We start from the raw sequence: 19,137 nt of genomic DNA, 5'->3' as shown, positions 1-19,137 counted from the left end.
GAAGTGAATATTTTGCTTCAATTTTTGTCACAGTATTAATATTATCTATGTTAATTAGTAGTAGGATTAACTAATTAACAAGCTTAGTGTTGTAAGTAAAAAAGTAGAATATGAATTTAATGGAAGCTATATAAGAGGGAGATCACATATCAGATTTAATTTAGGCACTTAATTGAGGAGAGAAAGAGTGAGGGAGAGTTAGTTAGTTAGTTAGTTAAAAAGATTTAAAAGTTGTATTCAATATAGAAAGGGAGAAGAGTAGGATAGAGATCCAACACCTTCGTAGCTCAGTGGTTGAGTTGCTCTCCGATATCTTTGGGAACTCGACTTCGAGCCTTAGCATATCTAACTTCAAATATGACATTCTTGTCTTCAAAAAAAAAAAACGAAGCAGCGGTGGAGCCAGGAATTTTACTTTGGGGGCTGAACTTGTATTATATAATTAAAATTTGAACTTTTTTTTAAAACCAATTGTAATATAATTGTATTTATAATATATAGTCACATATACCTTAAAAGATCCAAAAATTAAAAAAAAAAAAAAAAAAAACCTAAATCAAATTTTCTTCAGGAATTGTTTTATTTTTTCAAAAACTTAAATTTTGAAAAAACATTTTGAGTACTCTGATTTTGCATTGAAAAATATATATCATTATTACTTTGATGAAAGATTAAGATACAAAATAATTTTAATTAAACAAATTTCATAGGTTTTAAGAAAACAAAATTATTAATTTAGTACACGTATCTTATACAAGAAGTACATGCATAAATTGTCATTTAGCAAGTGACAATTAAAAGTATTAGTATATGTTTCTAGATAAGGACTACCATACGAATAAACTTAAATTTTATTTCACAAGATTTGTTCTTTCGAGTATGGTTAAAATGGTTTAAATTTTTAAAATTTTATTTTCAAACTCTCTATTTTGGGCCAATATATGTATTTTTAAAAAATTTATTGGGGGAAGAATTAAAATTTTTAATGAATTTTAGGATCATAAGTGAAGTTTATTTGTGAATTAACTAATTTTTTTAGGGGCATTATAAAAGCTTTGGAGGGCCATGGCTCCCTAACACATCACTAGTGAGAATGTACGCTTTCATCACCGCTAATGTGGACCAATAATAAATGAATAGATCTTATTTAATTACCAAATTAGGAATGATGGTGTACATATTCAAATTCATGGGTACATGCACCATCTATAATTAATGAAAGAAGACATGTTCTTTTATTATTGGTTCACACCAACGGGTAGGAAACAAGTATCACCTAAGTATTGTCAATTAATACATTTATTGTCCATTCTAAACTCTGCATATTATATATAGTGATTGATAAGAGAGAATATAGGCATAGTTGTTGTGCAAGATTGAACATTAATGGCTAATAAGAACCCTAAAATTGTAGTTGTGAACAGCATATTTGCGTTGGTAGCCATTTTATGCATACAGTCTCACATGCTCACCCAAGGTAGACATGTAATGGCTCTAAATTTCTTGGATTTGGAGCATAATGGAACAGTTAAAACCATAGAGGTCATATATGTACATATAAATCTCTACATATGTGTTTTTTCTGTGTCCATTGAATCTTTTACTAAATATACCTTCTTATTTTTCTATGCAGACCGAAAATGGGGATATGATCGATTGTGTCGATATTTATAGACAACCTACACTGCATCATCCCCTTGTTGATAGTATACAGGTTTAACTTGTAATTTGCCTATCTGCATTTTAGATTTTTTTTGGTTCATTTGGAATGTTTTTCATTTATAAATGCTAGAACTGCTTGTTTTACTTTCGTTGTTCACTCAATCCATTTTCAACTACCAAATAAATTTCAATTTATTTATTTTTTAATAGTGATAGGTCCCATAAAATGTGCCCCTATTCCTGCATATTATTTTTGGATTACGTCTTCTTCTGAAAAAACAAAATCTTTTTTTTTTTTTTTTTTTTTTTATAAGAAGACCACTGCAAATATTAGTTTTGACTCAAAATTTTAAATTGGAAAACTATTTAAACATAATTAGTTTAAATATATTTTTACATGTAAATTAGTTTCTTTATTTTCATGACGAAAATACAACTAGTAATAAAAAAGTTAAAAAGTGTTAGGCTCAGTATTTCAGCCGAAATGCTTGGCCAATTGCATCCCAGCCGTGGAATGCAATAGAGAGGGACTCACATGGATTCCTCTCTATCTCATTTTATGACAGATGTTACTTTCGTGATTAAACCATATGACCTGAAAAGAAACTTATTGGATTAGAATCTCCCAATTTTAATTTACATAGATTTTTTATAGTGTTTAACCACTTGGTTAATAGCTTAATACACTTGGATTGAATATCTAAAGGATGAAAATGCTCATATATATATATATATATATGTTGGTTATTGATCAATAGATGAAGCCTAGCTCTTATCCAAGTGGAATGAGACCAGAAAGCTCACAACCAGAGCTTATTCAACTTTGGCATAAGAATGAACAATGCCCACAAGGAACAATCCCCATTAGACGAACTCCAAAACATTATAATTATCATCCAAACAATCCATCACTCTTTCACAACAAGCTTGTTGGAGCAGGTAACTTCACACATGAGGTACGCACGGTACTTTTGTTAAATTCTCCGAACTCTTACATAATTCATAATTTTTTACATTTCTCATGTACTTTTATATACACATTTCTTTCTTTCAAAAGCTCAAACAAATACGAACACGCCCACAATAGTATCCCTTTTCATTTTGAAATACATACAAAGATAAAAAAAAAGTCACTGAAATATTTTTGTGATTTTTGTACATGAATTAGTATGCCGTTGCCGACGCAGTACTCGATGAAAATTGCTATGGGGGGCAAGCTTCAGTTAGTGTGTGGAACCCTAAAACAGAGTTGACTGAATTTAGCCTCTCTCAAATTTGGGTTGGATCACAAAGTCAACAAGGATCGAACACTATTGAAGCTGGATGGACTGTAAGTCTAGCACAAGGACACTCATATTTGATCAATGATCTATAGAAAGAGAGACTAATATTAAAGTAGTATAATCAAAATATTGATCATAGTTTTTTTTTTTAGGTTAATCCTCGGAGATATCACGATAATATGACAAGGTTCTTCATATATTGGACAGTAAGTTTAATTCCTATATACTTGTGAGTCTTGTGTTGCAATGTGTATTTCATATACTTGTGTTAAATGTGTGTTGCAATGTATTTTCTTTTTTGAAAGTGTTGGTACATATTTCATATATGTTTTGATTTAGAACATATATATATTTTTATTTGTCGCAATTAATCAGGGAGACAACTACAAAAGCACAGGTTGCTATGATCTTGATTGCCCTGGTTTTGTGCAAACAAGTCGAAATTTCGCCATCGGTTCTGCCATACCAGGTACCTCCATATACGGAGGAATGCCATTCGACATAACCATAACTGTGTACAAGGTATATATATATATATATATATATATACATGTTTGATATCTTCCTCACGTAACACGAATTAATATTTTACCAAATAAAAATGTAACATGAATTTATTGTATAATTTTGCAAAAATGAAATATTTTTCAGGACAAGAAGACTGGGAATTGGTGGCTGATGGTGCAAAACCTAGTAGTCGGATACTGGCCTGCCTCCCTCTTCAAAGGTTTCGCGGACGGTGCTTCGAGGCTAACTTGGGGTGGGGAGATCATCAATCGAAAATCTGCAGGGCATCACACAACAACTGAAATGGGAAGTGGCCGATTTTCGTCTCAAGGTTACGAAAGATCAAGTTATTTTCGCAATGTTAAATTCATAGACAGCTCAAACACACTCAGAGATCCGGTAGATTTAATTCAGTATGTGTCCAATCCTCAGTGCTATGATTTACAGTTCATGAACAACACTGGTTTTGGCATCAGTTTCTTCTATGGGGGTCCAGGGTATTCAGCAAGATGTCCATGATAAATCATAGAAATAATTAATTTACCCAAAATAATTAAATAAACCAGAGTTAGAAATTAATTATTAATTTTTATTATTTACTCTTTGTGATGGAAAATTGGAAATTTTCAGTACATCTGTGATAACAACACAATGTTATGCTTGACAATGATATCCAAATCGTGATTCATTTGTGTACCCTACATGACACCCGCACATGGATGTCACATTGAATAGTTTTTCAAATTTAGGATATGATCATCATCATCGAGATTTACCTCTACCACGAATGTATAGTCTGTGTACCATAAAGTAATGTCGTCTCTCTCAATTTAGGTATACATTAATGCTATCAGAAAAGCATCCTAGTGATACCAGTCAAAATTAATTTAAAGTATGTTGAAGTAAAAAATACAGTGGGAGAGAAATTAAAACCCCACTTTCTTCCTTTGTTAGGTCCTATGTCACGCCGTGTGTAGGAGCGGGAGTATGAAATCGACAAAATTGAAATCATACAAAAGGAACTGAGAGAAAAAGAACGCACAAAACGCAAAAATAGAAACACACGCTGAACGTGAAAGTGATACTCATTTAGAAGAATAATATAATTTAGAAAGTGATACTCATTTAGAAAAATAATATAATTTAGATTATGCCTCGCATACTCTTTGTTGGAGTGAGTACCATAAAGACCACCTAAAAATAAAGAAAAAGAAGAGGAGGTTCCAAATATCATCGTCAGAGAAGCAAATTAGAGTTCGAATGGTGATGTAGTTTGAAAAGGAATGATAACTACCACATGATTTGTATGATTCTAATTCGTGCCTAATTTATTGTGTGATGAGAGATTTCACTTTATCTTGTCATTATTATTGTTTTCCATAAATTAAGTCGATAAAGAAAGAAGGCATGAAAGGAGCATAATTTAGAACTTATTGTAATAATGCCCTATGAGTTCAGGGTTTTTACTTTTTAGGACATTAGTAATATGGTAGTAGGTGACAGTTTGATGGAGACAAGATGCTCAAAATATCTTTTTTTAATATTTTTATTAACACCAAAGCCAAAATATCTTGAAGGGTTCAGTTTTTGCCAAAGAATTTGATTTGAGGGTAGACGACATATGCTTGAAAATATCTTCAAGCTTTTCCCTTCCTATTTGTAGGCCGTCTTTTAGTTGCAATTGATGAGGGTAGTTTTGGAATCAGTAGAATGGACACAAAAAAATTAATAAAAATAAAAATAAAAATTGATTTAATATTATAAGTTTTTTTTTTTTTTTTTTTTTTTTTTTTTTTTTTCAATTTCAATTTCAAAGTTTTAATTTCAGTCAAAAATATTCAAAATGTTTTTAACTTGAAAAATAATTTAAAATTAAAAATAAAACCGTATATCTTAATCTTAGCAACTTGTCATGATAACATAAATTTCAAGTTCAGCCCATATTTTTTATCACGAAAATTATCCTAATAAAATATGAAAAATATGTTCGATTTGGAGTCTTCTTAATAGAAGATTTTATACTTGCATAAAGTAAAATATAAAATTCTTTTACTATCGTCTTTCAAACAGATTAGACACGCATTTTAACATTTATAATCTCTTAAGAAGTTATAAATTGACATCATCATAAGATTACTAGTTTCATATGTTTTCATGTTACTAGACAACCTTTAGTAGCATTTATATAAACCTAAACAAGCTCGTCTAGTTATCTGTCACCACATTGGGACTCAATTTCAATTTAAATGAGTTGGTTCAAAGTCCTAAATCACCAAAAGGAACCCAATACCAACAGGTCACATGTTAATTATATACTCCTATATATATATATATATATATATTTCTTTTGTACTAGAGTAAGAGAAGTGTGAAGCACACAACGTTACAAAAACAGGTCACGAGACGTTACAAGACAAAAGCCAACCACGGGGAGTGAGTCCCTCCCACAGTGGTTCACACAGAGTCACACACACACCTCTCCCTCTTGTATCCAACCATTCTTTCCTATAAATCAGAGCCCTGCAAGCAAACCCAAGCTTAATTCTTCACATTTCAGTGCTTTCTCTTTCTGCGTTTCTCTCTTTTCCATCAATGGCTTCATTGAAGTTAGCTCTCCCCTCATTTTCCCTCTTTGTCCTCTACTTCTCTTCAATTTCCACTCATGCCCTTTACGTTGGCCTTCACGCAGATGCCAACCTCTCTCTGGTTAGTTCTTCATTATCATTCTTGATTTCCCCTTTTTCTTCTTCCTTTTTTTCAACAAATTATTATTTCTAATTTCTTTATTCATTTTTGTAGAGTAAAGAATGCAGTAGAAAATGTGAATCAGAATTCTGTAAAGGTACAGCTTTTATGTGTTTGAATAATTGTAGCTAGCTAATGTGTCAATTTATTTTTATGATATTTACTGAAAATAGATTTTCATTTTTGAATAATATATATATATATATATATATTAATATATGTATGTATGTATGTATATATAGTGCCTCCATTTCTACGATATGGGAAGTACTGTGGGCTTCTGTATAGCGGATGTCCGGGAGAGAAACCTTGTGATGGCCTTGATGCTTGTTGTATGAAGCATGATGCCTGCATACAGGCTAAAAACAGTGAGTTCATTTATGACTACTACTGTTACAGATTCATTCGTTTTTTTTTTTCTTTTCTCTTTTTCTTTTTTTTTTCCAGCTGGCAATAAACATTTTACACTTCTAATAACAATTGACTTCTTAATAAATCTATGTGCAAGTCTACATCATGAATATATTTAATACATACAGAGTAATTATTTTATAGAGCATTAGGTGATAGGGCAACAATTGTAAGTAAATGACAAAATTGCCCTAGTCAAATTATTATACGCTTGATGGCCGGGCAATCTGGTCCCTCCTTACAAGGGCATCATCATTTCAATTATCAAAATGAAAAAACATTCAGTGAGGGTAGACAAAAAGTGATAAAAGGTAAAGGTAGCTTCTTTTTTTTTTTTTTATTCTTTTATATTCTATAGTCTTATAGATACAATCATACAATAGAAAAGCATCAGGAAGAAAACAGAAAAAATGATTTTCTCTCCTTTTCGCAAAACCGTGTCCTAAAATCATTTTTTTCAACTCAAAATTTAATGTATTAATTTTTTAATATTCCTAATTTATTTTTCTTGTCTTGAAATTATAAAAATAATTAAAATTTAAAATAAGACTTTATGTAAATCTTACCATTATAATAATAATTCCTTTATCTTATATTAGTTGTCCACGTCGAAAATTTTAATTTACTATCATCTTTTATTTTCGAGTCATTTGAGGTTTGAAGTCAGTTTTAATCGTATTCTTTTTATATACTTATATATTATCTGTGTATTAAATTAAATATTCATTTTGAAAACTTTAATTCACATAATGAGTCAAAATTTTTGAGGTAGATATCTAATATAGAATGGAAGTAGTATAAAACTAAACATCATATTCTTAAAAAGTTAAGTTTCAGACAAAAAAATGTAATTTTTATGATACGGAAGATGTGAAACGTAAAATTTACTTTGAAAAAAAATTAAAAGAAAGAAAAAAAAAAGAAAGTAAGAAAGAAGAAACTATATTTAATATTAGTTAAAGGTTGTGGTAGTCAAATGTCCCTACTACAATTAATGAGGACAGTGACCTTTCTCTTGTGAGGAAAGATGTATATCATGGTCATGTGATGCAAGTTAGGAAAAATTATTGTTATATATTTGAACAGCAATTATTGATTTAGTGGAGTGGAGGGTGTGTATATATATATATATATATATATATATATATAAGCTATATTGAAGTAATATAAATTAAATGGTGTGGTTGTGATGGATGCAGATGACTATTTAAGCCAAGAGTGCAGCCAGAAATTAATAAACTGCACAAGCAATTTCAAGAGTGCAGGAGGGCAGTCATTTAAGGGGAACAAATGCTCAGTTGATGATGTTATTGATGTTATCACAGTTGTTATGGATGCTGCTTTGCTGGCTGGAAGATATCTTCACAAACCTTGATTTATTACTCTTTTATTCTTGTTTCCTTTCATGCACAAAATTAAGGGGAAAAAGAAAAAAAAAAAAAAGTGGAATTCCTCTCTATTTTTGTTCAATTCTTTTTCTTTTTAATAAACCAATCATTACTTTAATTCCTCCACCATACATATATATATATATATATATATATATATATATATATATATGTATGTATGGCAAATGAAACTTGTATTGGATTTTATATTCACATCAGCTGCAACATGCATGTGTATACATCCCCCGAGCAAATTTCCAATGAAAGTGTCCTTTGAGTCGGGGATGGATCTAAAAATTTATATTAGAAGAGACAAATTTATCTAGAGGGAATTTTTTTTTTATAATTTTAGTAGGATAATTTTAAAATTTTATGAATATAAATGTAAAAATATATAAATTTAGGAGTGTAAAATAGAATAACAACTTGTTTTAAGCCGTGGGTGACCCTTCAGAATATATATATATATATATATATATATATATATAAAGTATATTTTTATTTTATTATTATTATTTGGAGTGGTAGCACTTTTCACAAAACCATAATATTATCCAAATCATGAAAAAGTTATCACAAATTTTTCGTCTAGAATAAACTAAGAAATGTTATCACAAAACAAGCAATAAATCATCTCTATTATATCATCCGAGAAAAAACATACTTGAAGAAAGCAACTATTAATGGGATTTATGATTTTCATTGTAATTATCTTGTGCTAATCCTCTTGGAAACCGTTGGCTTTTGTAAATATAGCACATACCTTATATATATATAGTTTCATATATAGGATTTATATAACTATATATAGTACATATAGGTGTATATGTACGCTGAAAAATGGAGAAGCCTGGTTTTGCTTGAAGGCTCTGATGCATATGCACAGGGAGGAGGAATAGTTGAAGAAAATTGAAATATGTAATTGAAGCCCAGAAGAGGACTGAGGGATTGTCTTCTCCCTCTCTCTTTGCGCCTTCACAGAAGATTAATGGCTTCATTGAAATTAATTCTTCTCTCATTTCTTTTCATTGTCTTCAACTTTTCTCCTATTTGTGTTCATGCCCACGAACCCCAGGGCTTTCAAGCTCACGTCAGCTTCCCTCTGGTTAGATTTTCACCGTCATTCTTCATCCCGCCATTTTTTTTTATTTCCTTTTTCTTTTTCCAATGAATAATTTTTTTCTTTCTTTCTCGTTATTTACTTTTTTAGGTTAATAATTGCAGTAAAACATGTTTATCAGAATTTTGCACAGGTAATTTTTTTTTTTTTTTTTTTTTGGGGCACTTGATTGAATTATAATTAATGAGTTAATTATAGTAATTTTTATTTTTGTGAGAAAAAATAAAAAATTGTTATTTGATTATTGAATGATGATATATAGTGCCTCCACTTCTACGATATGGGAAATACTGTGGAGTTTTGTATACCGGGTGCGCAGGGGAGAAACCATGTGATGGCCTTGACGCTTGTTGTATGGAGCATGATAACTGCATAGCAATTAAAAAACGTGAGTCCTACACATTCACTCTTTTTTTTTATTTTTTTATTTTTTTTTTTTATATACACTTCATAATTATATGACTAAATTTCCCCAATTAAATTAGTCAAATTAATGAAATATACATGCTTGGTGGCAAATTGGTCCTTCTCAAAGAAGGGTATTTCAATTATAAAGAGGAATATATACATATTTATTTGTTTATTTATTCATTTAGGTTAAAAAAGAATATATGAAGAAATTGAATTAGTTTAAAAAACATAATGATTTTCCTCAAAATAAGTGGTGGAAATTGTTTGGATAAGTTATTCAACTTGACAAAAGGTTCTAATATATTTACCCCTATTTATTCGAATAAGGATCCTCTCCGATCTAGAAATGTGTTATTTGGAAAACTGTAGGCCACATTGTCCATATAATCTTTTTTAGCTAACTTACAAGATAAGGGTGTTCTTGACATTTCTGCATTTGCTGTAAACATATGTATTCCTATAAATACATGTTAGCCTGAAAGCAGACCTCAACCAGTCAACCTTCTATCATGGGACAAAAAATCTAAAAATTAATTAAACCAACTAAACAATAAATTGATAATAGACAATTACTTTAGTTGAACAAAAGACATAGGTATGTGTGTGCACCTGTGTACTTACTACTTGTAAAGAATGTAATTCATATTATATATATATATATATATATATATATATATATATATTAAGTGGTGGTGATGGTGGTGCAGAGGAGTATCTAAGCCAAGAGTGCAGCCTGAACTTCCTAAAGTGTGTAGCTAAGACGGAGAAAGAAAAAGGCCCAACATTTGAAGGGAACAAATGCTCAGTTGAAGAGGTCACTAAACTCATCATATATGTCATGGATGCTGCTTTGCTTGCTGGAAGATACCTCCATAAGCCTTGATTTCCCTTTTTATACTAAACCAAGCATTCGAGTGGTCCGTGAAATGTCATATTTTTCTGATCTACAGGCTGGGCGAAGCTATCATCATTGCCTGATCAATTCTCGGGTTGGGATGGTTTCAGAAATTGAAGCCCACCCAGACCTGGTCTACCTCAATGATACATTGTTAAGTACCTATCTGCCATTATCTATAACAAAGTCGATAAAACACACAACTTTTTTGTATCTATGTTGTGCTTTTAGTAATAAGATAGTAATAGAAAATGATTTTCGCACTCCACATTTCTACATCACATTTCTACTTGTGAAATAACATCACTTGTCCGGTGCCAAACTCATATCCTCCTAGACCTATATGTGCAAATTTGAAAAAGAAATGTGAAGGGCATTATTTGTACTCTATGCCGAAAAGGATTCGAAACTACACATGGATCCTAATTCCTAAATCCCAACCAAATATATCTCCCTTATGTCAATGTTCCTCTACTCCATCTTCCTGCTCGAACCCCTCAATCCAACTGTAATAGCCAAGCCTCAGTTTACAACCAGCAACAGTAAAACAAATCTCTGTCTGAAGCATGAATCAAGACAAGCCTCAGTTTCAATGAATTAGACATTACACCATTGGCCTCACCAACCAAAGATGCATGGTCCATATGTCCGCACAAGGCAACTGCTTACAAATTCAAGGATGATTATTCTAGCACCAGGGAAAGCAATAATCGAGTAGAGACCAACAATAGTAGAGATTAACTATGTTTATCCGAGGTAAGGATTCCACATTCGGATATGTGGGCTCCATATGTTTTGAAAAACAAACAGGGGGTTATTACATTGTGATTTGGCATGAAAATGAAGTAGTTACCTAACAATTAAACAAGAATATAGTGTCTCAATGTATTGAGTATTGACTGACAAAATACAATCCATATTTTGATGAAAATGGTGTGATTTAAGGAAGATTACCCAATGTTATTTCAGGAAGCTCTTTGATAGTTATGTCACAAAGACGAAACAAGATAATTTGACCTGCAATTGATAACACAATCCTTAATTTGACTTCTTTTTCATCCACAATAAGTGGAAGTACACTAAATTCATCACACTTCAGGCCGGGATATCAAGTTCATCACATACCATCTGGAAATGCAGTAGTGAGCAATTAAAGATCACCCCAATACTCGGTCAACCATTTCGAGTAGTCCCTCGCTATCTCACAATTTTCATGTTTTTATCTATTTGTTTCTCCATGCTGCATTTGCTGAGACATTGTTTTCAAAATTTTCACTTCCCCTACATTACACGGGCACGCCGAGTTCTTATGAAACTAGAACACACCATTAAGATGGGATGGTTTGAAACCAGTAGATTTGGGTTTGATAATATAAAGGATATAACTTATGAAATTTACATGTATATATGTGCATATTTAAAATAACAAGGGCATTATTTCTAATCCATGCCAAAAAGGATCCCCCTCTAGTCCTCCACCTCCTCTGAACTCTCAATCCAACTCTAATAGCCAACTCTCCAATATATTTGTAACATGAACTTTCCCTTCATTTGAAATCGACCCACTCAAACGAATGGAATTTAAAACTAGTAATGGTAGAGCAAATCTCAGTCTGAAGCAATAATCAAGATAAGCCTAGTTTCAACTAATAAGTCATTACAAATGACATTACAGTTGAGCACTTGCTTAAAACTTCAATGACAAGTAGTCTAGAACAGAGAAAACCAATAATGGAAAACCACAAATGGAATTGACACCAACAATAGTGGAACCTCTGTCCAAGGTAATTTAAGATTTCACTTTTGGACAAGAAGGGCTCCATAAGTTTTACAGTAACACACAAACAACAAACAGAAAAAATTTGATTACAAACTAGAAAGTAGTAATTTGGCATAAAAGTACGGAAGTAGATACACAGAGTGTGTAACTAAACACAAGAGAGTGACTCAATGTATTGACAAACACAATGCCATCTGTATCCTGACCGAAAACAAAAATTTATGGCACTAAGAATTCCAGGTGTCTCATGATCAGGAAAATTTACAGGTGTTATATCAAGAAGCTCCCTAAAACTCATGTCACCAAGATCATACAAGAAAAACTTACCAGATATTGATAACACAAGCCTTCAAGTGTGATTTCTATGTTATGTATGGCCGTGCCTAAGGGCATATCAGTTGAAGTAGATTCTTCTTTTTGATCAATCAAAACCCCTTCCCAAACTGTACAAGCTTCTTCCAAAGCATACGGCCTTCTTTTTCCTCCAGAAAAAGAGAGAGTATACTAAAATTTCCACCAGGTCTTGGTGAGTTATCAATGGAAATTGATGCATCAAGATCAACCCGAAACTTGGCGACCCATTTCGAGTAGTCTCCCTCCATCTCCAACACATCAAACACAGTCCTTCGAGGCCCATATATCTCAATCAGATGAAAATGATCTCCAGACACCCCGAAATACTTAATCTTCCTCTCGCTTCTCCCCTTCGGGATCAAAGTCGAGGGCATTGCTTTAAAGTGCTCTTCATCCACATCAAAGCACAAGAAAGGCTGAGATGTAGAGACCCAATGAATCGCACCATTCCAATACACCCCTTTCTTGTAAAAATAGGATACTCTATCACCTACGTGCGTCAGAGACTCACCGGAGTCCCTCCACAGCTGGGTTTACAAAACGATTTGTAAGTTGAAAAATGATAATTTTTAGACGAAACCATGAACCAAAAGCAAACAACTCTGTAGTGATGTGATTTTGAAGGATCAAAACCTAAATTGAAAGGTGCAATACAAGAATACATAGGTTTAACTACATTGGGAAGTTTGATAGATTGATTGATTGTGGGGTTCCAGACGAAACGACTCCTGAGATAACCAACGCTTACTTCGACAAACAGTAAGCCATTGCAAGAATGTGCGTAAATAACTTCGTTGAATGTGCTGAGGAAATCGAGAAAATGGAAGGGGGTGTTATTGGTTGGGTTTTCTAGGGCTTTTAGAGAAAGGAAGCCGAACTCCGGAAATGGAAATTTTTTGTAATAGAAGAGGGCGGTGGCGACGGAGTTAGGGTTTCGCCGGGAGTGGTGGCTGCGGAATTGGGGGTTGGAGATGAGAGAGAGCCAGTGTTTGGATACACATTGGAATCTTAGGAGGGATTTTGGAGGCAAATGGACGAGGATTTCGAATAAGAGGTCTTCGTTGCCGGCGATCACATCAACCGATGGTGTGTTACCGATTCTTTTGACTGAGGGCATCGCTGAAACTTCAGTGGCTGAGCAGCAAGTGGGTTCAGAGTTCAGAGACTCTGTGACCTGCCTTAGGGGGGTTTGATTTGGATTGAGATGCTAACAACTGGTGCCGACTCAAACCCAATTTTAATATTGTTTATATATATATATATATATGTATAATTTTAAATATATTATATATAATATTCAAATTATAATCATTTTTTTTTTGAAAAATTATTTTTTAAAGAATCTGATTGTAATTTATTAAATATTTATATTAATATTTTAAATTTTTTCTTGTTTAGAAATAATTTAATCTGAAATTAATTCAATATCACATTAAATTTTCAAATTTGTTATATGGGTAATCTGAATTATCTTACCTTTTAATCCAAAATCTCAGTTCAAGTTCCTAACTTGAGTTTAACAATAAAAAGATAAATTGAGTTTGAGTTAAATAGTTTTGATTAAACATTTAAACGTCATGCTAGAGTTGGGTTGAAGTTGAAGATTTCAAGTTGTACATCCAACAACCTAAGTTGAAATCCTAATGTTTGTGTATAAGTATACATTTATTGCACAAGAAAAAATAACAAGAAAGAGTCCATTTGATTATACATATTAAGAAATATATTTTTAATGACATTAATTATGATTATCTCGCCAATGACATTTTTTTGGCTCTCCACTATGACATTTGTAATTTTGTATATATATAAATCAATCATCATGCACAATTGGGTGGGTTAGAAGTAGGATCTCTGGTGTTCCGTTAGACAGAAAAAGGAGGAAAAATGAATAAACTACAAGTATGGTGAAGGGATTCTACTGTTTGGAAACTTTTTTATTTTCGTTCTGTTCAAATTCTGGAATGTTAAAAAATAAAAAACAAAAATTTTTTTTTTCAAGGAAAAATAAATGTGACAAAACAATAGATTCACTTGTCATCTTCAGGTCTGCTATTAATTATTATATATGAATTTGGTTAAGATGAATAAAATGTTAGTAAAGTTTTAATTTTAGTTCCAAAAAGTTCTTAGAACTCCAAAATCAAACTTGATCAAAGAACAAAACTTTAAAATCACAAATACTAAAAACTTTAGTACCAAAGAGAATACAATAAACAAAGACAGAACGGAGATCATGATTCTATTTCTATCATGAAGCAAATCCCCTACTATCCAAAACCCAAGATTCATGCTTCTCTTTTGTGAAGTTGTTGGTAGATAGATGGATAAACCGAGTTAACTCATTGACGTTGAGTGTGAACTCTGTTATTTGAAGGTAGAGGTTAGGTATTACAAAGGGATATTTGTCTTACATCAAATCTGAATGAGAAAGTAATTGAGTATAAATGGATAGATATGGAGCACTACTTAATAACTTGAACTTTTGGATAAATGAGTAAGCGCATATCCGTTACAGTAGGTCACAAACTATAACTATAATATTTAAAAAAAAAAAAAAAAAATAGAAAAAAGAATCTTTGATTTTAAAACACTACCATTGATATGTTTTGTACCTAAAAAAAAAAAGAGTTGTTTTTATTTGTGGGGGTGATGGTTTGTGGTGGCGATTTTAGACGATCCCAAAAGTAGTTTATGTGTGCAAAAGTTGAAAAGAGGGAGACATCGGTTTTTACGCTTTGCCTATTGTCCTAGTACGTTATTCGTTCAATATAAGGCATCGACGTTTGATTTGATCTTTACTAGGTTTGCTATCATGAAACGAGGCATTTATATTTATGATTTATATTTATTTATACATTATGGATATGTGAAAATAATGAAGTTCTAAAATATCTGTGATTCATGTTTTATTTGTAATTAACGTTTGCACGAATAATTATAGTTTTACATGTAGTATCAGAACATATGGTTTAAGAACTTATTATTTTTCACTAACATCGCGTGATTGATTTTTGAAAATAATATCGGAAAGAAATATATGCATGATTGATTTTTGAAAATAATATTGGAAAAGAAAAATAAGTCCAAATCTCGACTTGCAACATAGTTTTGACATATTTGGAATGTGATTCACAAAATTACTATTAGACTAAAAAATTATGGGTTTTAAGTGTTCTTTCTAAAGTGACTGAGTGTAGGTGCAAAATTTCTCTCTATTAATATAATACTCAGAGATAAGCATATAATGCTCGATGATTTTATTGGAGGTCTAGGCCTCTATTTATAAGAAACAAGGTGGTGGAATTATGGTAGGACTCGCATGGCTTGTCCTTCAACCCATTCCATATATGACATTCTTTACAATTATAATTCTTTCCTTTTTACAATTCTTTCCATGCAAAACTTTCCTTGCACAGAACTTGCTTTCTTTGCTGAATCATTTGTCTAGCAGGACTGGTCTACCTTTAATTGAGATTGGGCTGCGTGTGGGCTGATCCAAATGATTCGGTAAATGGGCTTAGAGTTTAACCTTGGCTCCTCGGGCTGTTGACGCTTTCAATGGGTTTGAATGAGATTGTATGCATTTAGGCTTAGTAAATGGGCCGAATGGCCTAAGTCAGCGGTCTATTTGGAAGCAAGACTTTACCTGGGCTTGTTCTGGATTGGGTTCTCCCAATTTGGGTTTGATAATGATCGGGATCTTGTTATATCTAATATAAATTTGTAGTGTGATGACATGGACTATTCTTATTGGAGGGGGTTTTTCCCTCCCCACTAAGTTTGAGCAATTCCCAGTTTCTGGTCAAAAGCTATGTCCAAAACACTAAAACCGATGCTTGGTTGATTGACTTTGTCCAACCTATGATTTTACATGAATATTCTAAATAAATTACTGCTCGTAGTACATGTATTTATTTATTTTATTAAAAATATGAATTTATAAAATAATATGTGAATCTGAAAATTTGACCTTATTGAACATGTAAATAAATTATTATTTTGTAGCCATAGAGACATACATGATGGAGAGATCTCAAAGTCCGGAAAAAAAAAAGTTTTATTATATATATATATATATAAAGATATTTTCATTGTGTCTAACAGTAATTTTGTGAATCAGGCTCCAAATAAGTCAAAACTAGGCTGTAAATCGATGCAAATATGGAAGATTGATTTGAGTAGATTTTTCTGTTTCGAAATCATTTCAGAAAATCATGATATTAATTATTATTTATGCAACATTAGTGGAAAATAATGACATTAAACCATAATGTCACGGGCTTAGAGTTTCAGCACCACTCTAGCTGCTCCCGTGCGGCACCAAGACGTTGCTTTCACTCTCGCAAGTACTTGGTCAGCCTAACTCCCGTGCACACCTTAGCCAACACACTCCCCTCGTGCACTTACTAGTGTTGTAGTTGCCCTCGCCCTCTCCTCACTTGGCTTGCACACTCACACACACTAAGGCACTTAAGTTGGCAAGGAAAGAACACTTCTATTACTTCAAAGAATGCTTTGTACAAGGCTAGCACTCAAGCTCTCTACAAGGCTCTCAAGACTCACTCTAGGACTTGTTGTTTGCAAAATGAAGTCCTACTCCTATTTATAGGCATCCCCATCCCTAATGGATGGCTAGGATGCATTCTAACCAACGGTGGAGATTAATTATCTAGAATCTTCTTCCACCTTCTACACATCTCCATACATATCTACAACATTCTAGAACCCTCCATACTACTCCACACAATTCTGGAGAATTCTAGAACCTTCCACACACTTTTAGAATATACTACACATATCTAGAATCTTCCACACAACTCTAGACTACTCCGAAAGACTCTAGAAACTCCACTTGCCATGCAGTTGTCATGCAGCGTCCTCCTCAGCGTCTGCGTGTCGCCTGCGTGGCACAACCTCCATAGGCGGGGCGTGACATTCTCCCCCACCCATTTCCGTGACGCCCTCGTCACGGTTTCTTCAGCTGACCCAGCCTCTCACAGGTCATCAGCACTTGCACATATGTCATTGGCCCAAACGTACGAGCGCCCTTTGGGAGATGTGAAGTCCTCACGAGCTTCATTGTGTTGACTGCCACCTCTGGACTCTCCTTCCTGCCTACGAGCGGCACCATGCATGCGGCCTTGCCTTCCTCGCCTCCAAGTATCATCAACGCACCCAGGCATGGTAGTGGCGCGGCGTTGTTTCTGTCCATGAACTCCAGCCCCAGCACCATGTCGTGGTCGTCCATCTCCGCAACTTGGAAGTCAGCCTTGCCCTTCCATCCTTGCATGCATAGCTCCACCTCCTTGCACACTCTACTCACGCGTGCCTCCTCGGAGTTGACGGCCTTGATCCATCCCTCCGTCTTGCGCATCTCCAAGCCAAGTCGTTGCGCCTCCTCTGGGGTAATGAAGTTGTGTGTGGCGCCCATGTCCACCAACGCTTGCACGGCTTTGCCACCAACCTGCGCATCCACATAGCGCACCCCAGCTACTTTCTTCGCCTTACCCTTTTTCTTGGTGTCATGCGCCATGCTACTCAGCATCTGCATAGCCCCCATGCACCTATCTTCATCGCTGCCCGTATCATCCACCTTGCCCTTGCCCTTATCCTTCACAAGGGCGCTCATGGTCTTCTTGTTGGGGCAGTGTCGCAATATGTGCGGCCCTTCGTACAAGTAGCACTTCGGCTCCCACTTACCCTTATCGCGGCGCTCCCATTTGCCACTAGCCTTAGACCTCTCTCCATGGTCCTTGCCCTTATCATGGCGTGGGCGTCTCTCCTCATCGCTGTGCTCATCATCACTAGACTTGGGCGAGCCCCGTTTCTTGAAGCGCTGGTCTCCCCCACCTTTGCCGTGGTCCCTCTTGGGAGACGTGGCCCTCTTATCATCACGCCTAAAGTCTTCAAGGCGCTCCGCTATAGCCATTGCGGATGCCAAGTCTCTAGGCTCCCTCCTTCTTAGCTCTGTGGCTACCCAAGACTGCAACCCATCAATAAACAAGCACACGCGTTGCCGCTCTGGCATCTCTGGGATCTCCAGCATTAAGTTGGAGTACTCCTTCACATACTCCCTTATGCTGCCCTTCTGCTTCAGGCGCCTTAGGTTGATTATGGCGAGGTCCTCAACACACTCGGGATAGAACTGCCTCTTGAGCTGCCTCTTGAACTCCTCCCATGTGTCAACTGCTCTTGCGCCTCTACCGGTGAAGCGCTGCCTCCACCATAAAGCGGCAGTGTCCGTGAGGTACATGGTGCCTGTCTGCACCTTCTCCTCATCATCCTCAATCTCCATGCACTCGAAGTACCGCTCCATGTGCCAGAAGAAGTTGTCAATCTGGCGCGCATTCCTTGCCCCATCGTACTCCTTGGGCTCTGGCGCCTTCTTCTTCCTTGGCTTCACCACGACCTCGCGCGCCTGAGAGAACTCCTTCTTGCACTCGGCAATCTCCACGCGCAAGTCGTCTACCTGATCATACAAGTCCCTTTCCTTCTCTCGCGCCTTGTTGGCAATGCCGTCAATCAGCTCGTAGAGTTCTGCCATCTTTCTCTCGAGCCTGTTAAACTTGGTCTCCGTG

The 19,137-nt window shown here is 34.4% G+C and overlaps 4 protein-coding genes across 4 annotated transcripts; 3 read left to right on the top strand and 1 right to left on the bottom strand.

Moving 5' to 3' along the window:
- Window positions 1–2,431: 2,431 nt before the first annotated feature.
- On the top strand, window positions 2,432–4,122 carry LOC132278997 (protein neprosin-like). Its single transcript, XM_059780913.1, has 5 exons — window positions 2,432–2,618; window positions 2,831–2,992; window positions 3,098–3,151; window positions 3,321–3,467; window positions 3,597–4,122. Exons 1-5 carry the CDS (start codon window positions 2,448–2,450, stop codon window positions 3,969–3,971), a joined length of 909 nt encoding a protein of 302 aa, XP_059636896.1. The 5' UTR covers window positions 2,432–2,447; the 3' UTR covers window positions 3,972–4,122.
- A 1,679-nt stretch (window positions 4,123–5,801) lies between these two features.
- Window positions 5,802–8,114, top strand: LOC132279024 (phospholipase A2-alpha). The gene is made up of 4 exons (XM_059780939.1): window positions 5,802–6,158; window positions 6,252–6,294; window positions 6,440–6,565; window positions 7,808–8,114. Exons 1-4 carry the CDS (start codon window positions 6,045–6,047, stop codon window positions 7,981–7,983), a joined length of 459 nt encoding a protein of 152 aa, XP_059636922.1. The 5' UTR covers window positions 5,802–6,044; the 3' UTR covers window positions 7,984–8,114.
- A 148-nt stretch (window positions 8,115–8,262) lies between these two features.
- LOC132279023 (phospholipase A2-alpha-like) lies at window positions 8,263–10,685 on the top strand. Its single transcript, XM_059780938.1, has 4 exons — window positions 8,263–9,101; window positions 9,207–9,249; window positions 9,379–9,504; window positions 10,235–10,685. Exons 1-4 carry the CDS (start codon window positions 8,985–8,987, stop codon window positions 10,408–10,410), a joined length of 462 nt encoding a protein of 153 aa, XP_059636921.1. The 5' UTR covers window positions 8,263–8,984; the 3' UTR covers window positions 10,411–10,685.
- Window positions 10,686–12,627: 1,942 nt separating this feature from the next.
- Window positions 12,628–13,673, bottom strand: LOC132277960 (F-box protein At5g07610-like). Its single transcript, XM_059779797.1, has 2 exons — window positions 13,305–13,673; window positions 12,628–13,083 (listed from the first exon to the last, which is right to left on the bottom strand). The coding sequence occupies exons 1-2, from the start codon at window positions 13,671–13,673 to the stop codon at window positions 12,628–12,630; spliced, it is 825 nt and encodes a 274-aa protein (XP_059635780.1).
- Between the last annotated feature and the right edge of the window lie 5,464 nt (window positions 13,674–19,137).

The sequence above is a fragment of the Cornus florida genome, unplaced genomic scaffold (genome assembly GCF_030987335.1).
Source record: "Cornus florida cultivar Cherokee Brave unplaced genomic scaffold, ASM3098733v1 CherokeeBrave_3.0.0_Hap2_Chr10, whole genome shotgun sequence".
Taxonomy (NCBI): domain Eukaryota; kingdom Viridiplantae; phylum Streptophyta; class Magnoliopsida; order Cornales; family Cornaceae; genus Cornus; species Cornus florida.
Note: the sequence above shows the minus strand (reverse complement) of the source record. Positions and strands in the feature narration are given on the sequence as shown.